The sequence below is a fragment of the Lampris incognitus genome, chromosome 1 (genome assembly GCF_029633865.1).
Source record: "Lampris incognitus isolate fLamInc1 chromosome 1, fLamInc1.hap2, whole genome shotgun sequence".
Classification (NCBI taxonomy): domain Eukaryota; kingdom Metazoa; phylum Chordata; class Actinopteri; order Lampriformes; family Lampridae; genus Lampris; species Lampris incognitus.
The window spans coordinates 10,178,170-10,198,320 of NC_079211.1; the positions used below are offsets into that span (position 1 = coordinate 10,178,170).

Genomic DNA, 20,151 nt, shown 5'->3' on the forward strand with positions numbered 1-20,151 from the left:
CTTTCCAGGTGAGAGTCTGTCGGCCGGAATGAAGCTGGATTCTCAGAACGACAGCAACGTTTGTGACAGCGGGGTGGAGCTCTCCACCGCGTGACGATTTTTTTCCACTTCTGTCCAGGCCTCACCCCTCACCGTCGCGTTTTCAGAGCTGGCCCTTCCAGACTGAGGTTCAGGGCCTTCTCTTAAAAATGATACCAAGCACTCCACTCCCAAATTCCCCAGACAGCCTCCATTCTTACAACCGCTCTCTTCAGGACTGAATGTTTTTAAAATACACCACAAACCATTTTATACAATTGCAATGATATGTGTGCGTGTGTGTGTGTGCGTGCACGCGCATGTGTGTGTGCACGTGCAATTGAGACCTATAACTAACGTGAATGTATAAGGAAAACCCGTCAACATGTGCATGAAGCACATGTGCATGAATTACAAAAAAATTACCGTAATTCATTTCAATCATTTTCTAAAAATGAAAAGGAGAAAAAAAAATCTTAACGCAAAATGCTTGTATTGTGGCAGCACTTAACTCGTCATCCTTCATAGGAAACCCCTGAACAGCACACACAACCAATACGCTACCAGTTACCGCCTGGATGGCCTCCTCTATTCATACAGTTCTTCTCAGCTATGATTAGAACTTACTTTTCACTGTGGGTAAAAAAAAAAAAAAAGGTTTCTAAACGACAAACAATCCACAAAACTCCATGAATTCCTCCCAGCAAGAAACATGCGTGTGCGGAGGATATTCCTGGTTACTCGCCAGGGGAAATGGAGCAACCAGTTGTGGGTTGTGAGTATATCTGTGAGACTTAAAGGCAGAACGAGTAGGATTTTTCTAAAAATCAATGTGTAGACTCCATCCATCTGTCCATCCATCCATCATCCAAGCCACTTATCCGAATTCGGGTCGTGGGATGCTGGAGCCTATCCCAGCAGTCATTGGGCGGCAGGCGGGAAGACACCCTGGACAGGCCATCACAGGGCCCACACACACACACACACACACATTCATACCTAGAGACAATTTAGTACGTCCGATTCACCGGACCTACATGTCTTCAGACTGTGGGAGGAAACCGGAGCATCCGGAGGAAACCCACACAGACACGGGGAGAGCATGCAAACGCCACACAGAGGACGACCCGGGATGACCCCCAAGGTCAGACTACCCTGGATTTGCTGACTGGTCCATGTCTGGTTAACTAACAGCTCATATATGATCACCTGAACAGCAACTATATTCTAATAATAAAAGCGACTCAACCGTTGGCAACTGTAGTCAGGGAGCGTGTCCTTCTGGTGTCGTTGAGCCGGGGGGGGGGGGGGCAACTTTGAATGTCGTGTTTACAAACCGCAACCGACAAATCCTACTCATTGTGCCTTTAAGGTGTGTTTGCTGCAGAAACACACCTGTTTAAAAGGATGTTGTGTCATCTGCAGGTGGCAGTGTGTAACACTTCTGTTTTCATTGGTTGTTTTTTTTTAATCATCTTTTCCTCTGTTCTGTCCGTCATACTAATGCCTCCTCTAAAATTTGATGTTTCCCTCTTTAAAAAAACCAAAACAAAGTGGAACTGTTGGTCAATTCCCAGTTGTTGTTTGCGCAGCATTGTGTTTTTTTCCTACATCTGGACACAGATATTACAACCATACTATAAACTATGCTATACTACCAGGTCTGAGAAGTGGGCAATGGTGACACTTTGAAAAAAGGCCCGTTAAATCGCCACAGAACATGATTTGGATCTTCATGTTCTGATGCAGAGAGGAGCAGAGCTGTCAACTGATCACCACCTGGTGGTGAGTTGGATCAGATGGCGGGGAAGGCTGCTGGAAAGACCTGGCAAACCCAAACGTGTAGTGAGGGTGAACTGGGAACGTCTGGCGGAGGCAGCTGTCTGTGAGGTCTTTAACTCCAACCTCCAGAAGAAGTTCTCGTGTATTCTGAGGGAGGCTTAGGACATGGAGTCTGAGTGGGCCATGTTCAAAGCCTCTATTGTAGATGCGGCAGGCAGGAGGTGTGGTCATAAGATCATCGGTACCTGTTGAGGTGGCAACCTAAGAACCCGCTGGTGGACACCGGCAGTGAGGGAAGCCGTCAGGCTGAAGAAGGAGGCCTTTCAGACTTAGTTGGCCCAGGGGTCTCCTGAAGCAGCAGACAGGTACCGGGAGGCCAGAAGGGCTGCCACGTCGGCGGTCGCGGAAGCAAAAACTATGCAGGAGGACTTGCGGTTGGCCTCAAGGAAGTTCGGGCAAACCATCCGGTGACTCAGGAAGGGGAAGCAGGGCTTGACTCAGGCTTTGTTCAGCCGGGGAGGGGAACTGTTGACCCGGACTGGGGATGTTGTCGAGCAGTGGAAAGAACACTTGGAGGAGCTCCTGAACCCGACTAACACATCCTCAGTGGAGGAGGTAGAGTCTGAAGACTCAGGGGAAGCCTCACCCATATCCCTGGCAGAGGTCTCTGAAGTAGTTAAACAACTCCTCGGTGGCAAGGCGCCGGGTGTGGATGAGATTCGCCCTGAGATGCTGAAGGGTCTGGACATGGTTGGGCTGTCTTGGTTGACACGCCTCTTCAGTGTCGCGTAGAGGTCGGGGACAGTACCTGTGGAGTGGCAGACTGGGGTGGTGGTTCCCATATTCAAAAAGGGGGACCGGAGGGTGTGCTCCAATTATCGGGGCATCACATTGCTCAGCCTCTCTGGGAAAGTCTACTCTAGGGGGCTCGAAAGGAGCCTCCGACCGACTGTCGAACCTCGGATCCAGGAGAAACAATGCAGATTCCGTCCTGGCCGTGGAACAACGGATCAACTCTTTACCCTTGCGGAAGTGCTGAGGGGGGCATTGGAGTTTGACCAGACAGTCTACATGTGTTTTGTGGACTTGGAGAAGGCTTACGACCGTGTACCCCGGGGCACTCTGTGGGGGGTACTGCGGGAGTATGGGGTCCCGGGGCAGTTGCTACAAGCCATCCAGTCCTTGTATAACCAAAGTGAGAGCTGCGTCCGCATTCTTGGCGCAAAGTCAAACACGGTTCTGGTGGGTGTTGGAATCCACCAAGGTTGTCCCTTGTCTCCGATTCTGTTTGTGATATTCATGGACAGGATCTCAAGGCGCAGCCAAGGTGAGGAGTGTGTCCGTTTTGGGAACCTCATAACTGCATCTCTGCTCTACGCAGATGATGTGGTTTTGTTGGCTTCATCAGAACGCGACCTCCAGCACCACGCACTGGGGCAGTTTGCAGCTGAGTGTGAAATGGCCGGGATGAGAGTCAGCACCTCCAAGTCTGAGGCCATGGTTCTCTACCGGAAATGCTGGATTGCTCCCTCCGGGTTGGGGATGAGTTATTGCCTCAAGTGAAGGAGTTCAAATATCTCAGGGTCTTGTTCACGAGTGAGGGTAGGATGGAGCGGGAGATTGACAGGCGGATTGGTGCAGCATCAGCAGTAATGCGGACGTTTTACTGGACCGCTGTGGTGAAGAAGGAGCTGAGCCGGAAGGCAAAGCTCCCAATTTACCAGTCGGTCTTCGTTCCAGCCCTCACCTATGGTCATGAGCTTTGGGTACTGACTGAAAGGGTGAGATCGCAGACAAGCGGCTGAAATGAGTTTCCTCCGTAGGGTGTCTGGGCTCAGCCTTAGAGATAGGGTGAGGAGCTCTGATATCCGGAAGGAGTAGAGCCGCTGCTCCTTCGCATTGAAAGAAGCCAGTTGAGATGGTTCGGGCATCTGATTAGGATGCCTCCTGGGCGCCTTCCTTTGGAGGTTTACCGGGCACAGCCAACTGGGAGGAGACCCCGGGGTAGACCCAGGACTCGCTGGAGGGACTACATGTCCAGTCTTGCCTGGGAACACATTGGGAGGAGCTGGAGTGCGTTGCTGGGGAGAGGGACATCTGGAGTGCTCTGCTTAGCTTGCTGCCACCGCGACCCCACCCCGGAAAAGCGGCTGATGATGGATGAATGAATGAATGTTCTTATATAGTTTTTTTTCCCCCAGTTTGGCTCTGTATTCCGGTTTATGTCCAGTCAGTCGGTCAGTTATTGCTCGTCCTTGTCTGTAATTAACGCAGTTCTGTCAGATCCAGTCGGCTCCCAACCATCAACTCGGCAGAATCGTCCGCTCAGTCTGAACCAAAGGTCGGACCGGCACCGCAGCTTGCCAGGCAATATTTAAACTTTTACCCTGTGAAACGGCTTTGTACAGTTTTCAAATGTTGCTTCTTAATTGGTTTTATTGTAATATTTTTGATAAAAAAATAAATTGTCCTGTTTTGTATGTTTGTGCGTGTGTAATGTGTGTTTTGTAAAGCACGCTTTCAAGGTGGTTAATTGTGTGTGCTGAGGGGAAACGGAATCGCAAAACATTCATTCCACCATCTGCGAGCTTTGACCTTTGACCTCATTACCGTGGCTCATTTCTAATGCTGGCGAACTTGAAGCTTACGCCTCCGCGGTATTTCTCTGCTTAGTGAATGTTGGCTGTTGCTAACTTTTGCAGAATTGGGACGTCCGGGTGGTGTGGCGGTCTATTCCGTTGCCTGCCAACACAGGGATCGCCAGTTCAAATCCCTATGTTACGTCCAGCTGGGTCAGGGGTCCCTACAGACACAATTGGCCGTGTCTGCGGGTGTGTCCTGGTTGCTGCACTAGCGCCTCCTCTGGTCGGTCGGGGTGCCTGTTTGGGGGGGGGGATAGTGTGATCCTCCCACGCGCTACGTCCCCCTGGTGAAACTCCTGTCAGGTGAAAAGAAGCGGCTGGCAACTCCACATGTATCGGAGGAGTTACGCGGTAGTCTGCAGCCCTCCCCGGAGCGGCAGAGGGGGTGGAGCAGCGACTGGGACGGCTCGGAAGAGTGGGGTAATTGGGCGGATACAGTTGAGGAGGGGGGGGGGGGGCATTACAGCAGGGATTGACGAACCGCAGTGAATGAAATAAAGTTGTAACGTGGATGGATAAGTAGACACGCTGGTTCGCGGGTCTCACCCTTTAGTCTAGCGGTTAGCGATGCCTCCTGCGGTGCGGGCGATACGGGTTCGCTTCCCGGCCGCGGCAGTTGCTGTGGTTGCGTTGCCCCCCCGAATTCGCTACAAAGTAAAGGACTCGCTGCCCCCCCCCTCAGATTTCTACATTTAAAACAGGCCCCGGGCCAGCTGAGTTATTTCTGTCCTCATTGATGGCCTCCCCCTCAGACTTCACTGCTTAGTTCGCTGAGGGCCGAGCGCCAGCCATCGCAGCCAGCAGATCTGCTTCTGCAGTTTGAAAAACAGACGTCATCAAACACGCGTCCTCCACCTTTCCGTTTGAATTTTCCAGTTTGAGCTGTGGTTATTCACATCACTGAGGTAGAAAGGACGCGGCCTCCCATGCTACGTTCAGACCAAAGTCGGCGAGAGAGTTGGCGCCGCTTTGTTCGCCCGTGTTCGGCCGCCAGCTCCGCCACGTGTGTTCGAACAGACCGCGAATTCGCCGTGGTGACGTCACAACAAGCAGTCTAGTGACACCGACGCCGCTAGCAAGTTTGCTAGACCGCACACGACAAACACCGCACACGAGCAGTTTGTGTTTACTTGTGAGCATCACGGATGAGCGACAGGGATCAGTTGCGGCGGCTCTGCTTTATACCAACCTGCGCCGCCGAAACCGGCGTCGGCGTTCGGTTTGGGTTCGTAGCGTAAACCGGAGACGTGCCCAGCTCGGCCAACTTCACCGGCTCGTTCAGGAGTTGCTTTCGGACGGCGTCCGAAAAGAATTATGGGTAGGGGGGCGTGTCTTCTTTCCCAACACGGAGGCGGGGTCTAACCCTACTCGAAGGTGATTGGCTGTCGCCTGGCGAAATCTTCGCCCGAGCTGGACATTTTTGAACAACCGCGAAGGCGCGTTCGTCGCCCGATTCGCGCCGCGCGTAATTTCGCCGCGAATTATTCCCGCCCATTCGCCTCCTCCCGTTGACTTTGCGCGCATTCGCGCCGCCTTTGGTCTGAACGTAGCATTGCAAAACCTGCTCCTCCCACAGGCCAGTGTGGAGTCAGTTTTGTTTGCGGAGCCCTGCTCTGAACATCACCAGTCACGCAGTCCTCTTGAATAGAAACCACGAAAGGCCGGTGGGGTTGTGTGCCAACAGCAGCAGCAGCAGGGTGGAGTTCAAATAACTTGACCAGACGACCAGCTGCTGGCCGGCGGTCATAACCAGTAACCGGGGAAACCGCCACGCTGACGATCCGGGGGACTCCAGCGGCTTGTGCAACGTCTCTCCCGCCGCTGGTCTGTAGATTCCGGCCCACAGCGGTCCGCTGATAAAGAGAAACGCGAAACAATCGCAAGAGAAAAGCGGGAGAACCTCGCGCTCCACCGCCCTCAAACGTTCCTCTTGCCCGGAGAACCAAACGTCGGGTTCTCCACCCGCTCCGAGGCCTCGGGAGGCTCGTGAAGGGCCGGCATTTCTCGTCCACCCCCCGTTTCTGACGCAGCACATCAGACGCTGTAGAAAGCAGCTCTTGGGTCTTGGGGGGGGGGGGAATTGCTTCCGTCTTCCACGAAATAAAATAAAAAACCAAAGTGGAGCAGCCCAAACATGGAGGGATGAGCGATTGGAAAGCCGTAAATGCTCATCCTCAAGCCAGCTAGAACATTGGGTAACACTTTAGTATGGGGAACATAAGAAAACTTAATTACTAGTGAATTAGTGATGATCAAGATGTCCCTTTAGTATGGGGAACATATTCTAAGTAACATAAACTTAATTACTAGTGAATTAGTAATGATCAAGATGTCACTTTAGTATGGGGAACATAAGAAAACTTAATTACTAGTGAATTAGTGATGATCAAGATGTCACTTTAGTATGGGGAACATATTCTAAGTAACAAAAACTTAATTACTAGTGAATTAGTTATGATCAAGATTCACTTTAGTATGGGGAACATAAGAAAACTTAATTACTAGTGAATTAGTAATGATCAAGATGTCACTTTAGTATGGGGAACATATTCTAAGTAACAAAACTTAATTACTAGTGAATTAGTTATGATCAAGATTCACTTTAGTATGGGGAACATAAGAAAACTTAATTACTAGTGAATTAGTAATGATCAAGATGTCACTTTAGTATGGGGAACATATTCTAAGTAACAAAAACTTATTTACTAGTGAATTAGTAATGATCAAGATGTCACTTTAGTATGGGGAACATATTCTAAGTAACAAAAACTTAATTTAGAGTAATTTAACACTATGAACACTTGTAGTTTTGTGTGTTATGTAAGAACAGACCATATTCATTAAGTGTTAGTAAGGGAGAATAACTCTTGTGGTACTACCACCTTATAAAGGCCATACTAAGCAAAGCATATTGAGATGGTGCTACTAATAAGCAATACTTCTGAGGTTATAGAGGGAAAACTCATAATGGCTTACTGGTTGTATAATAAGGCCATGCAGAATAAGGCATTAACGAGTACGTAATAATGACCAATTAAGAGCCAATATGTTGCTAATTTGCATGCTAATAAGCAATAATTCTGAGGTTATAGAGGGAAAACTCATAGTTAATGGCTTACTGGTTGTATAATAAGGCCATGCAGCATAACGCATTGAGTACGTAATAATGACCAATTAAGAGCCAATATGTTGCTAATTTGCATGCTAACAAGCACCTAATTAATGGTGACTACGTTCCCCATACTAAAGTGTTACCGAAAATTCTATATGCCAAACCCCCCCCCCCCGCCCCAAAAGAAAACGTTAAATCTCCCTAAATGAGAAAACACCAGTACGACAAACTGCAATTTGTTCAACTTTATTGAGAAAAAAAAAAACCAAAAAAAAAAGTAACCATCGCATAGCAGAGCTATTAGTTGATCAATCAACCGCCGAGTTTTGAATAATGTCTTCAGTGCAAAAAGAGGAAACAGTGTTGTGGATGATGGATAAACTAACGGCTCTCTGGTCTAAAAATCAATCTCTGAAAGGAAAAAAAAAAAAAGTTCAACAAATCTTAGAAGTGGACACGTCCGCGCTCCAACTCGCCACAATTCAAACTCAGCAGCACATAAACCAATTACTTTTATTATTGACATGCATAAATTTATTTATTAACCTGGAGGTATTCTTTTTTTTATTTAAATCACTTCTCCATTCAAACAGTCAGTTTTAATAGTGAGTGTAGAATATTCAGACCTCCGGTTCCTACCGGCTGTTGGTACAAGCTCAGACATGTGATTACAGCATGTTGACCCCAGGTGAAACTTGACACTATGAACAAAATCCATATTTTAAGTTTTTTTTAATTTTTATTTCGGAGTTGGCACCTTCCTGTTTGGAGCCAAGCAAATGGCTGTATGTGTGTGTCTGTGTATGTGTGTGTGTGTGTTGGGGTCTAGATAGTTACATGCTCCTGGTGGAGTTCTCAGCCCTTGGCATCTTTTAGGAAGCAGAGAGCAGATGACGCTTATAAAAGCATTTCGATCAGTTTAAACCAGGGGAGAGGGATGGAGGGGGGGGGGAGAGAGAGAAAAAAATCTGAACGAATGACCGTCATTTGCTGATGAGGAGGCATGGCCAAAATGGGCCAATGGAACAGTAATTGACAGTTTATTCCAGCTATGATGAGGTGGGTGAGACTTGAGCGGTGCCACGGATCACATGGCGTATTTCTGGGTCCATTCCTGGGCTGTCCTGTTGTACCTGTGGACAGAGACACCAAGTCAGAGGGATGGGACAGTAGCTCAGTGGTAGTGACTGAAACAGAGTTAATGACTTACAGCCCCCCCCCCCCCCAGAATTCTGCATCAAAAACACAGGAACTGATCCAAGTAGTTTTTGTTGCTTGATGTCTGGCCCCGGCCACCCTTAAACCTTGGTTTGTACTTGCAATCCTAAGCAAACTACACAAATGCAGATATCTGCAAATGTGCCGTTTATCTTCTAGCTTTCTATTTTAATTCATCTTGCATACATTGGTTTGTTTGTTGTTATTCAAGTCACTGGACGATAACACTCAGGATTCAAGTAGACTTGCATGAAGCATCTTCAAAAGCCAACGGGTAAAACGCCATGCCATCATTACTCTCACACAAACCAATGAGATTATAGCAGTCAGTCTATCTATCCGGACAGACACTGCCCCCCCCCCTCGCACGGTTGCAGGTAAACTCGCCCAAACACAAGCAGGCCCGATCCACACTCGCATGCTCTGAACTCGTGCGGCGTTCCTGCTTTACAGCCACACATTAAGCTAACTGTCATAACTGTCAGGAGGACAGCCACATTAGTGAGCACATCCATAAGCGAGGACCCTTTGCACTAGCCGAGGCAGACAGATTGTGGGCCAAGCCAACATTCCTGTGCACACACAGGAGGAACGGCTTACCCTCACAGCATGGCATACTTCTCAGTCCACTCCCTGGCTAACTTATTGTACCTGAGGAGGAAGACATCTCCTAGGTTACACACAGCCTTCCTCCCCACTTCCACTGAGTAGTGAACTGGTCAGTGTCAGGCTGGGAAACCAGCGACAACCACAGACTGATTCCTGAATGAAGAACGGCCCTATTCTATTTTAGACATCTAGTTGGCTGGTAAGGGGGAGACCCCTGCCCCGGTCATGTTTCATGCGATGTCCTGTTACTTAGCAAGTCATTCCTTTAACAGGTTAAACGGCAAAACCATCCACGTCTGAATACAGCTCCAGAGACAAACGGAAGAAAAAACACTTTGTTTAAAAGGTTCCTTTAGATTTCAGCAGATAAATTACCCCATAAATGCTGTTAGATGTCATCTAGAACGACCTGTGAGAGAACATTGTCTCCTCTTAAGTTTCTCCACTCACATTGATAGTTTTAGCTGTGGAAAGTAGATCTATACCTGAGTTGAGCTGTGGCTAGTTTTTATTTTAAATAACAGTATTGTAACTGATAAGCAGTTGCAGAGTTCCTTTGCAGTGCCTCAGCAGCCTCTGAATCAACTGACTGGTGGACACTAGAGCTGTGCGACATGACCAAAATATCATATCACGATAACGATACATGTCACGATATCAATGCGTATCACAATGCAGGCCATTCATATCACGATAACAATACGTATCATGATAACGGTACATATCACGATACACGATGTGGCACATTTTCTGTAAATTCAATCACTAAATAGTTGGTAACACTTTAGTATGGGGAACGTAGTCACCATTAATTAGGTGCTTATTAGCTTGCAAATTAGCGACATATTGGCTCTTAATTGGTCATTATTACATACTCATTAATGCCTTATTCTGCATGGCCTTATTATCCAACCAGTAAGCCATTAACTATGGGTTTTCCCTCTATAACCTCAGAAGTATTGCTTATTAGTAGTACCATCTCAATATGCTTTGCTTAGTATGGACTTTATAAGGTGGTAGTACCGCAAGAAGAGTTATTCTCCCTTACTAACACTTAATGAATATGGTCTGTTCTTACATAACAAAACACAAAACTACAAGTGTTCATAGTGTTAAATTACTCTAAATTAAGTTTTTGTTACTTAGAATATGTTCCCCATACTAAAGTGACATCTTGATCAATACTAATTCACTAGTAATTAAGTTTTTTTATGTTCCCCATACTAAAGTGTTACCAAATAGTTTATAGAAAATGACCACATGGAAAGTCCTATTTCTTATTACATTTGTAATTATATACTCACCAAATACAAGGTACTTACTCATATTTGATTATTTTTCTCCTTTTATTTAGAACCTTCGCGCAAATTTTCAATTAAGCATGTAACAAAATATAAAACAATGTCCGGGGTTTGTTTTGAGCACTTGACTGTGCTTTGGCGGCTCTCATCTGTAGACTCTCTCCGTACTGTTTAACATGATTCTTGTGTAGGTGGTAAAAGAGGCTAGTGGTGTTTTGAGTTTGTTGTGGGGACCGGCGTGTGGCATATTTTGCAAAGTACGGTTTTCTGGTCCGTGTCAGACTTTTCATACCCAAAACACGTCCATACGATAGAAGCAGCCCCTCTTTTAGGTACAAGCTCCTCGTTTTGTTCTAGCTGGTCAGAATCCTTCTGTTCCGAATTTCTGCATTACGTTCACTGTCCTCCGTGTTTGTTTGTATTGCCTTCATGCACATTTCCTGCCTGCGTCCGTGCTGCACAAAGAGCGGGAAGGGTCATCCAAATGACGAAAAATATTGCCGTAAAGAGTGTGATTTGTGACACAACAAAATAAACAATCGAGCTTAATATGAAACGATAGACATTTTCTATCGTCACACGATATATCGTCATATCGTACAGCCCTAGTGGACACAAGGGGGTAACAATTCACTCTCTAGATGTCTTGTTACCATTTACAGTTAGCAGTCAACAGTCAAAATCTACATGTAGCACGTTCACTTTGACTTGAGTGTCTCAGTGCTTTTTTGTCTGTCCACGGGGCAGCCCTATGGGACCTTATGGGAACTCGTCCTGTCAGTATGCAAAGATACAACCCTGAAGATTGTCATTTATGACAATTTACAGAATCAATTGTTTTACTGGTAATCGCAATGGAAAATGACCACTCGAAGACCCTGAGACACATTCAAATCCTATAGTCACCAGTGCCATGTCTGTTTGTTAGCCACAACAACTTTTTTTTAACCTGCTACTCCTTACTTTCCCCTACTTGGCTGATGAGCTCAAGAAATAAAATGATATATGCTGCATAATTTTTCCCAGAAAAGCTCTACCTGACAGTAGCCATTGAAATGAGCAACTATAAATGCATTCATGATTTAGATATTCGCGGAGTAGCTATTGTTGTATAAACACCAGCAATATAAAGTATCAAAAAATGAATTGTTTTCATGTAAACCTTAAGAATTGCATCTTTTAATTAGATGAGGAATCACTTTGGTTTATTTTGTAGAAGCTTGTCTCCAGAAGAAGATGAGGACTTACTTGGGGGGGTCTGTTTTGTAGATACGGGCGATCTCTGGCACTAGCGGGTCATCAGGGTTGGGATCACATAACAGAGAGCAAATTGACAAAAGTACTGCAAGAGAAAGCATAGTTCAACATGTTAATATGGGGAACATCCTGCTCAGTTCATCAATATACTCTGAATCTGGTATACAATATCGACATATATATACACACACGCCGTCACCCGAAACGAGTAAAACACAAGTTAATATAAAGATAGTATACACACAAGATGTATTCAAATGTGAGGCATATAGCATATCTGTTTTATTATCCACATACGGTCTATATCTGGTGTATGTCATCAACATACAGCCAATATGTAGTATATAATTTCAATATTCTGTCTTTATATACATTCTATTTGTGGCATTTGTGGTTAATATCTTGTATATAAGAATAATATATGGCTTTTATCTGACATTGTTAAGATCTGGTCAAAACTCCATTTTAAAGCAGAAAAAAAAAACTAGGACCCTTAAGATCCACCAGGTGGTGGTGATAAGGAATGGACGTCATATGTTTACAGTACATAGCATATTTACTCCTTCATCAGGGCTGTATCCTGCAGCACAACCAAAGGAAAATTTGAATTCTAGTTAATTCTAAGCATGAGCAAACAATGCTGGGACTTAAACATTAAATCCATTAAGACCATTTCAGCTCCTCAAATGAAACTAATCTTGAACCTTTTCTTGCTACAAGAAAAGACACAAGAAGGGAATGTCTCATGACACAAGATTAGGTTAAAACCTAGCATATGGCTGGACTGCAACTACATTTATTAAACAACTGTTTTTGCACGACCACTTTTCAAAAGCGGCTGCTGTGACATCGGTTCTGTGAACAGCTGACAACGTAACAGAAAACTGTTAGCGCCAATTCATTTTGAAAGAGCAACGGCCAATGGGGAAAGTCTAATTTGGCCATCCGACCAATGGTGAAACTCCAACACGCACTGTTGCGGTCCAGCCAAAAACACCAGATTGTCTAAAATCCCTGAGTCCAAATAAAAGTTCTGGTATGTTCAATTCATCGTTACCAACCCACAATCCAAAGTCCAGGCTGATCTACGTATGGCTCGAGTCAGGAGTTAGTAGAACGATAAGGATTCCCTCACCTTTAGAGATGGTTAATGCAGGAGACCACTGTGATCTCAATATATCCAGGCAGATGCTGCCATTACTGTTAATATTTGGGTGGTAGATTCTTGTGGTGAAGGCGACCTGACAGGAACAGGTTAGAACAACAAGGATTTATTAGATGGTTCAAAAATAATCAGCACGAAAAGGCAGCAACTCATTAACGTAATCACACATAGCCACAGAATATTCATAAAGCACATGTAAGAGATCAACAACACTGGACACGAACATGTGGCATGCATTACAGACTAACACAAGGGATGTATTACGCCAGACACACAAACATACAACATCGACAGAGTAATGCAGGAGAGGTGGGGCGGTACCAACCTTGGGTGGCTTGAAGGGATAATCTGTGGGGAACTGAATGGTGAGGAAGAACACCCCGCCCTGGTAAGGACTCTCAATCTGAAACACAAACAACAAAACATCAGTGGTGTGACATTTGCATGGCTCTAAACTCAACTATGTTGAGACTCGTCTTTTATCTATGTTACCAGTAGCACCAAGACTTAAGTACCACAATATCTGATCTGAGAAATACTACAGTGCTTACCCCCCCAAACCCCCCCCCCACTAATTTACTTTTTCATTGAAATATAACCCTTATCAGCCTACAACTTAAAAGAGAAATTCCCTGTTCTACATTTTGCCAGGTAGATCACACTAGAAGATTTAAGATTATCAAACACTCCATGTATAAGGATTTGGGGTGGGACGATATGAAAATTTCATGTCACAATTATCCTGGCCAAAATAACTGCGATTCATATTATCCCGATAATCATCAAACTATGCTTAAAACTCTTAAAATGGCACAAAAACATACTGGAATCAATTTACCTCACATTTTGTTAACATTTTTATTGCATCACAGATAGGACTAATCATTCTGGCTGGACTGGCCAGCGAGGCCAGCCCTACAAATGCTAATTTCGCTGACTAACTGACTAAATGATCATAGAGTAACTGACTGAGTGATCAGTATGATGCAATTGGGCCGCTGGATCAGGTGACCAACAGCAGGGCAAGCCGTACAAACCCAAATGTCCCTTACTGAGTGATTATAGTTAAGAGTGACTGAGTGATCAGTTTGACACGATTGGGCTGCTGGATAAGATGACCAACAGCATTTCCAGCTAGCAGCGACCAACGACATGACTGAAGTTACACGACTGGTCAGCTAACCAACGACGTCGCTGTTAAACACGGAAGTGGGAGTTTCCCTATTGGCCATGAATTAGGGTTGTGGCTAGATGGGATAAAGCCACAGATGGAAGTGACTCAAAATAAGGTATGGCAGTATGTGAAGATAACGGATGATAATCAATGTAGGACTGTTTTACTTCGAAAGACCACATTAGGGATGTAACTTTAGCAGGACAAATGTCTGGTTATACGGTGTCCATGCAATGGTGATGAATCTGATACACTGTAGTTTATTTCCCGCCCCTCACTCCCGGCGGAGCGTGGCAAACGCAATTACTTAGAAGGGATAAATGCACAGAATTAACATTTTAAATACAATGTTATCTCTATGGATAAACAGCTACAGTGTCGCAGACACTAGCTAACGTTAGCTAACATTTTATATAGACTTAGCTGGCTTGCTAGCATTGGGAAGCAGTATCTACGCCCAAGCAACAGTGCTATTTCATTTAAAATACACAATTACCAGTTTTTATTAAGTAAAATTGTAGTTATTTTAAGTAAAACTAATTCATATGACTCATCATTCATCTGGCTTTAAAAACCAAAGCCCAAACTTGCGGTAGCTCAGGAGGTTAGGTAGGCTAGCTATTGCCATAGCAATGAAATACGCCCGGCGAGATTTTGCGTCACCTCTGTCCGTGGCTGTGTCCCATCTAGCCACAACCATGAATCAGCCCAGCGGTTTGCACGCTAACAAACATAATATATTCCTGCTCATGGGTACTACTGAAACGCTTCATTGCAAGAAAAGGTCCAATTCACAAACACCAGCGCTACACGCAGTTAAGAGGGAAAACTGTTAGGGTCCATAGAGAGTTGGTGGTAACTGAGGTACATTCACAAGGGGTGTCACGCCCACGCTTCCCAGTGATCATGGCATTATTTCATATAAAAATAAATTGGCACCATTTAACTGTATAAATAATTAGGGTTTGAAAACTGCTGTCCAGTACAGCTGCTGTTCATGGAACAGCACAGAAACAGCCGCTTTCTAAATGTAGTTGCGGTCCAGCCATATGCCAGGTTTTAGCCTAGTTTTAGTGAACATCCTTTCTAGTGAAAAACAAACAAGGACAGATGACGTTGCCAACACCCAGCAGGAAATCGCAATAACAACTTGCTCTCCTATGGCCAACAAAACCTCCTCCACTGCCACACTGGGCTCTTGTGGGACTATCTGGATCCCATGAGGAATGGACAGAGGTAACATCTCAAGAGGACGCCATTCCCTTGCAAAAACCAGCAAAAAATGGCAGGACAGTCACCAATAAGCCAACAAACGGAAGAAACGCTTACTTGATCACGCAGAAAAGAAAGAGTAAAAAAATCTCCCAAGTTAGAAACAGGGTAGTCCAAACTCCACGCCAAACACCTGATCTGTCAGCAATAGATGTGAGTTGCACAAGCGTGAGCATAAACAGTTTACAGCATGCAACTCCCAGCATGCAGTGTAGAGAGAATGAGAGCCACACTGCTTTCTCAAGTCACTCATGTGAAGACATTCACGATTATCTCGATAACGGAAATTCACCACAATCAACTTTTCATGAGGTTTATTTTTACGGAACATTAATACAAATGAAAAAGTAAAAAAGACCACAAAAAAAAAGAACATTAAAAAAAGAACTAAAACAGCAATGACTTAACAAAAGCACAGCATCATCTCTGCAACATTTGTGACATTAATGGTTCAAAAGTCCATGAGCACATCGTCAGTCCTTAAAAGAGTCACCAAGTGACCCATTCTACAGCTCGAACCTGCAAACTGAAGAAAAGTCCCTGCGGCACAACCAAAGCAAAGGTAAGAGCTAGGTTAAAGCTAGAGCAAATGCTCATTTGGATATCTTGGGTAAACACGACCCATCAAAGATGCATTTTTTCCAACTTCATAGCCAGCATACATAAATGAATAATCTTGGTACAAACAAACTAAACATCCAGAATGACTTTCATATTTTGGTGTTTTGCTTTGGGGCAACAATGCATCCACGCAGAATCCACGACACACCTTCATCAAGCTGGTCTGACAGAGTAGATGAATATGAATATTCTTTACCAGGTTCATTTAAGAAAGCATTTTTGGGAACCTCTTTGCTCTATATGCTGTGAGGTTTTTTTTTTGTTTGTTTTTTTTTTTAATCGCAATCTGCCATAACTTCCTATATCGTCCCAAGCCTAATAAGGGCAGTGGAAAATCTGCTTCTGGCATGATCAAGAAGAGAACTTGCGCATCAGCAGAGAATGTCCTACAGGAAACCCTTAGGATTTCCTGTCCCAACTCTTCAAAGAACTGTCAATGATAACTGGGATTGTTGTAGAGCCACTGCATTTTATAAACCTGGATGTTGTCATGTCATTTTGCTTGTATGTCTTTAGAGCTAAAACAGACTGGGATGGTACGTGTTGGTTGTTATGACAACCTTACCTCAAGTCCGAGTACATTCATTTGCACCAAACAAATTGGTTCTTACTTGGTTGCACAAATAGACGCTATAGCAAATTAACTCCAGCCTAGCTTTTAACCCATGATGGGAATACTCGTGAGGGTGTTGGCTAGCAAAGCAATGCGAGACAGCTCTTGACACACATTGTTTTCAATCTTTTAATTTCTCGATTTTTTTTTACGAGCCATTACAAGTTATAGGGTGTTCTTTTATAGGATTGTGGGGACTTGAGGAATGCTTGAGGATCTCTACGTCAAGCCACACCATCATGATAACCATCCCTGCAAAGTGTGCCCCCGAGAGGATTCCTGCTATGTGATTTCAGAAAGCCAGTATTGAAAGTAATTTGGTACTTACAGGACCCATAATAGTAGCTTGCCAGTGAAACACTGAAAGGAAAGAGATGAGATTAATAAGGACCTTACCCGCATTAGAACTGCAACAACATGCATTTAAATAAAGCAAGGTGGCAGTAAAGCCAACACACTAACACTATATTTTGTAAAAATCCACAGGTCTTACTGTCATCTCCGACGGGCCCAGCGGAGCACTGAGCAGGAGGATCTCTGGCCAAGTCATTTAATTCCTGAAAGATACAGAACACGCACGCACGTACACACACGCACACACAAACACACACACACACAGACACACAGTCTGAATAACTACAGAACTTGAAGTTTTAAATGGTCTTCAAACATGGCAGCTGTAGTCAAATCCACTTGCTCTCTGCCGCCACATGATGTCACTGACAGGAGCTGACAGACGGCCAGTTAGTAAACCCCCAGAAACATTATATCAGACTTACAGAGGGGATTGGTTAGCTGTACTCATTTGAACACAGGAAGTTGTTGGCTCTTTTGCTTTGTCAAACACCAGTTGGTGATGTTAGCCGTCAACAGGGAGAGAAAAGACAACCAGTCAATAGCAAAATACTACTTGGCTGTGACTAGTATGTTAGTCTACTCTACCTTCTTTTTTTTAATATAACAAGCCATCATTCAGAGATTCAGCTAAACTTACTGGTTAAGTAGGGAAAAGGGGAGGGGGGCCGAACTGCCAGGATTTTCTCTTTTGCTGTCAAACCATTTATAAATGCCTATGGGAGTATAATGGCCACAGAGCCTTTGATAAACCACTTGAATGTCCGAGAATGATGACGAGGCAGCCACTGCAGCAAAGCTAGGACTCTTCGGTTAAACACATTTCTAAACTATGACACACCTCAACTTCACAGAATTGTAGACTCAGTGGCAAATTGAGCAATTATTTTATGACACTCATTTTATTCAGTTGTGTCTGATGACAAATTCACAGAAGAACAAACACACTGGTATGTCTTCTCTCTGTGATTAGCTTCCTGTTCCAGTGGTGAGGATACTAAAGGCCGACAGCGGCTCGTAGAAAAACAAACATGCAGAACTAGTTTGGCTGATGTGTAATGATAACATGCGCCATGCGGGGCTGCATTTCTACAGGTAACACACAGACCGCTTTACATGTTGTTCTGCGACACACAGCAGACAGAATCATCTCCATAAGCAAGTCACTGAAGGAGATACATTAGCCTTCTACTAGGCACCAGTCCAAGCTAGCCAGCAGGTGCCCAGCTAGTGTGGCAAGAGTAGGCGTGTTGAGGCACACGCAGCAATTCCAGCCCAGTATAGATGTGTAAGCACCAAAACAGCAGGGGCTATTTATACACCCGAGTGAAGCCAGAGCCAGGATACAACCACAGTGTGAAAAAAACATACAACTGCTGCGACAGGTTTTGAGTTTCAAACACAGAGAAAACGTCAAACTGAAGTTTGGTGAGTGCTAGTATGTGACATAACACCTCTCACGCCCAGCTCACCTTTCAGGTTTGACAGACTCGGGAAGCCAGAAACCGTCAGTAACAACATGCTGTTAAGACTGGACTAATAACTCTCAGCTGGTTTACCGTAAATACAGGCAAACACTAAACTGAAACGGTTGTGGCTGGAAAAAAACAACAACAACACGGAATTGAAAAATATTTAACGAGCAAACTCACAGGTGGCAACAAGCGGTGCCTTAAGCAAAGTTTTAAAACGTTTTAATCTTAACAAGTTTTTGCCAAACATAAGCTTAACAGGGCCAGATGAGAATAGCCAAAAAAATACAGTACGCCTCTGAGCAACGATTGTAAACTATTACTACTGTGCCCTTACTTTAACACCATGATTTATCAGCATTTACAAGTATGCCCTCTCCTTATCTGTACTTGACATTTTATGATCTCATGGCGATGATTTAGCTGTTATACTGATGAACAGATGTTATACTGACGCAAATCTATTTGCCAATGTTCTACTTCGTGCAGAAAAAACCTGCCACGATATGAGTATTTCTAGCGCTCTACGACAACACTGAAATCTGCTAGTTGATCTCTGTTAAGTCACGCAAAAACCCAACACCACTGCCGAGACGGGGACTTTGGCCTGGCGTTAATTCCGCAACTAGAACCTGTTAACTATTTGATTCAACCTCGTCCCTTCACACGCGAAACAACGTTTAGCTGTCGTTTTAGCTGAGAACGGTTGTTGTTCGGGTCCAGCGATCCGCTGCGGGGAACATGCTGACATAAACATTAAACACCAGCCGTCTGACAGACAATAACACAATACAAAGATAACACTGACACCAACCACTCGTCTGTTTGACTCGGACGGACGCTAACCGACTTGAGTTCATTTTGCTCACACACACACAAAAAAAGAAGGGATCCCATTACCTTGTTAATTCGTTTTAAAGCCATTCTGTCCGTGTGAAGGGACCGGCTGTCGAGGAGGAGGGCAAGCCAGCAGCTAGTCGATGCTAACCAGCTAGATGATGCTAACCATCTAGTCTAGCGTCTCTATTGAAATTGGCTAGCTTTTGTGGCTAGCTCGGTGCTAACGGGACGCTAGCGAGGCTACGCGTACGCCGTTTAAACGTTAAATATAATTGTTATTCTTTTTAAAACGCGTTGTCGGTTTTAGTGAAAGCGACCTGCCGGCCAGAACAAATAAGACGATCTTTCCAACAATACGGTACGCCGGCGATGACACGACCGACGGCACAAACTCAAAATGTCTTCCGTTAGCCGAAAGCCTCTTCTTCTTCTTCTTCTTCTTTTGCTGCTGCTGCTACTCCTTCTTCTTCTGCTGCCGCTGCTCCTTCTTCTTCTTTTCCTGCTGATTCTTCTTCGTCTTTTACGGCTTCGTCTTCCTTTTCTTCGGCTTCTGCTTCTTCTTCGTCTTCTTGTTCGTCAATGTTTTTTAATCAAACGTTTTTAAGAGCCACAACTTACAAACAAAACAAACAAAACAGATACAATAAAATAAGCGAAGAAAAGAAAAATAACTATCAATTCTGTTCTCAAACAGAAAGTCA

The 20,151-nt window shown here is 44.7% G+C and overlaps 2 protein-coding genes across 7 annotated transcripts in view; one reads left to right on the top strand and one right to left on the bottom strand.

Moving 5' to 3' along the window:
• The window catches only part of nfkb1 (nuclear factor of kappa light polypeptide gene enhancer in B-cells 1), a 55,678-nt gene extending 51,407 nt beyond the window's left edge, over positions 1-4,271 (top strand). For all 5 annotated transcript variants that reach the window (XM_056282454.1, XM_056282524.1, XM_056282604.1 and 2 more), the window contains one exon: positions 9-4,271. In XM_056282454.1, the coding sequence (XP_056138429.1) occupies positions 9-32 (24 nt within the window). In that variant the 3' untranslated portion in view covers positions 33-4,271. The remainder of the gene's footprint in view (positions 1-8) is intronic.
• A 3,520-nt stretch (positions 4,272-7,791) lies between these two features.
• On the bottom strand, positions 7,792-19,887 carry LOC130122421 (ubiquitin-conjugating enzyme E2 D2-like). 2 transcript variants are annotated; one of them, XM_056291332.1, is made up of 8 exons: positions 19,511-19,887; positions 17,278-17,341; positions 17,113-17,144; positions 13,430-13,507; positions 13,075-13,180; positions 11,931-12,024; positions 9,373-9,423; positions 7,792-8,687 (listed from the first exon to the last, which is right to left on the bottom strand). In XM_056291332.1, the coding sequence occupies exons 1-7, from the start codon at positions 19,532-19,534 to the stop codon at positions 9,375-9,377; spliced, it is 447 nt and encodes a 148-aa protein (XP_056147307.1). In that variant the 5' UTR covers positions 19,535-19,887; the 3' UTR covers positions 7,792-8,687; positions 9,373-9,374. The 2 variants fall into 2 exon arrangements, with proteins under 2 accessions (XP_056147307.1, XP_056147316.1); XM_056291341.1 differs by lacking the exon at positions 9,373-9,423.
• Between the last annotated feature and the right edge of the window lie 264 nt (positions 19,888-20,151).

What these genes read in the sequence shown, in the direction of transcription:
- LOC130122421 (XM_056291332.1), bottom strand. Translation starts at nt 19,534, where the DNA reads ATGGCTTTAAAACGAATTAACAAG. An exon ending in AAGCTACTATTATGGGTCCT is followed by an intron (nt 13,508 to 17,112) that starts GTAAGTACCAAA and finishes TTTGTGTTTCAG; the next exon opens with ATTGAGAGTCCTTACCAGGG. An exon ending in ATCCCTTCAAGCCACCCAAG is followed by an intron (nt 13,181 to 13,429) that starts GTTGGTACCGCC and finishes TGTTCCTGTCAG; the next exon opens with GTCGCCTTCACCACAAGAAT.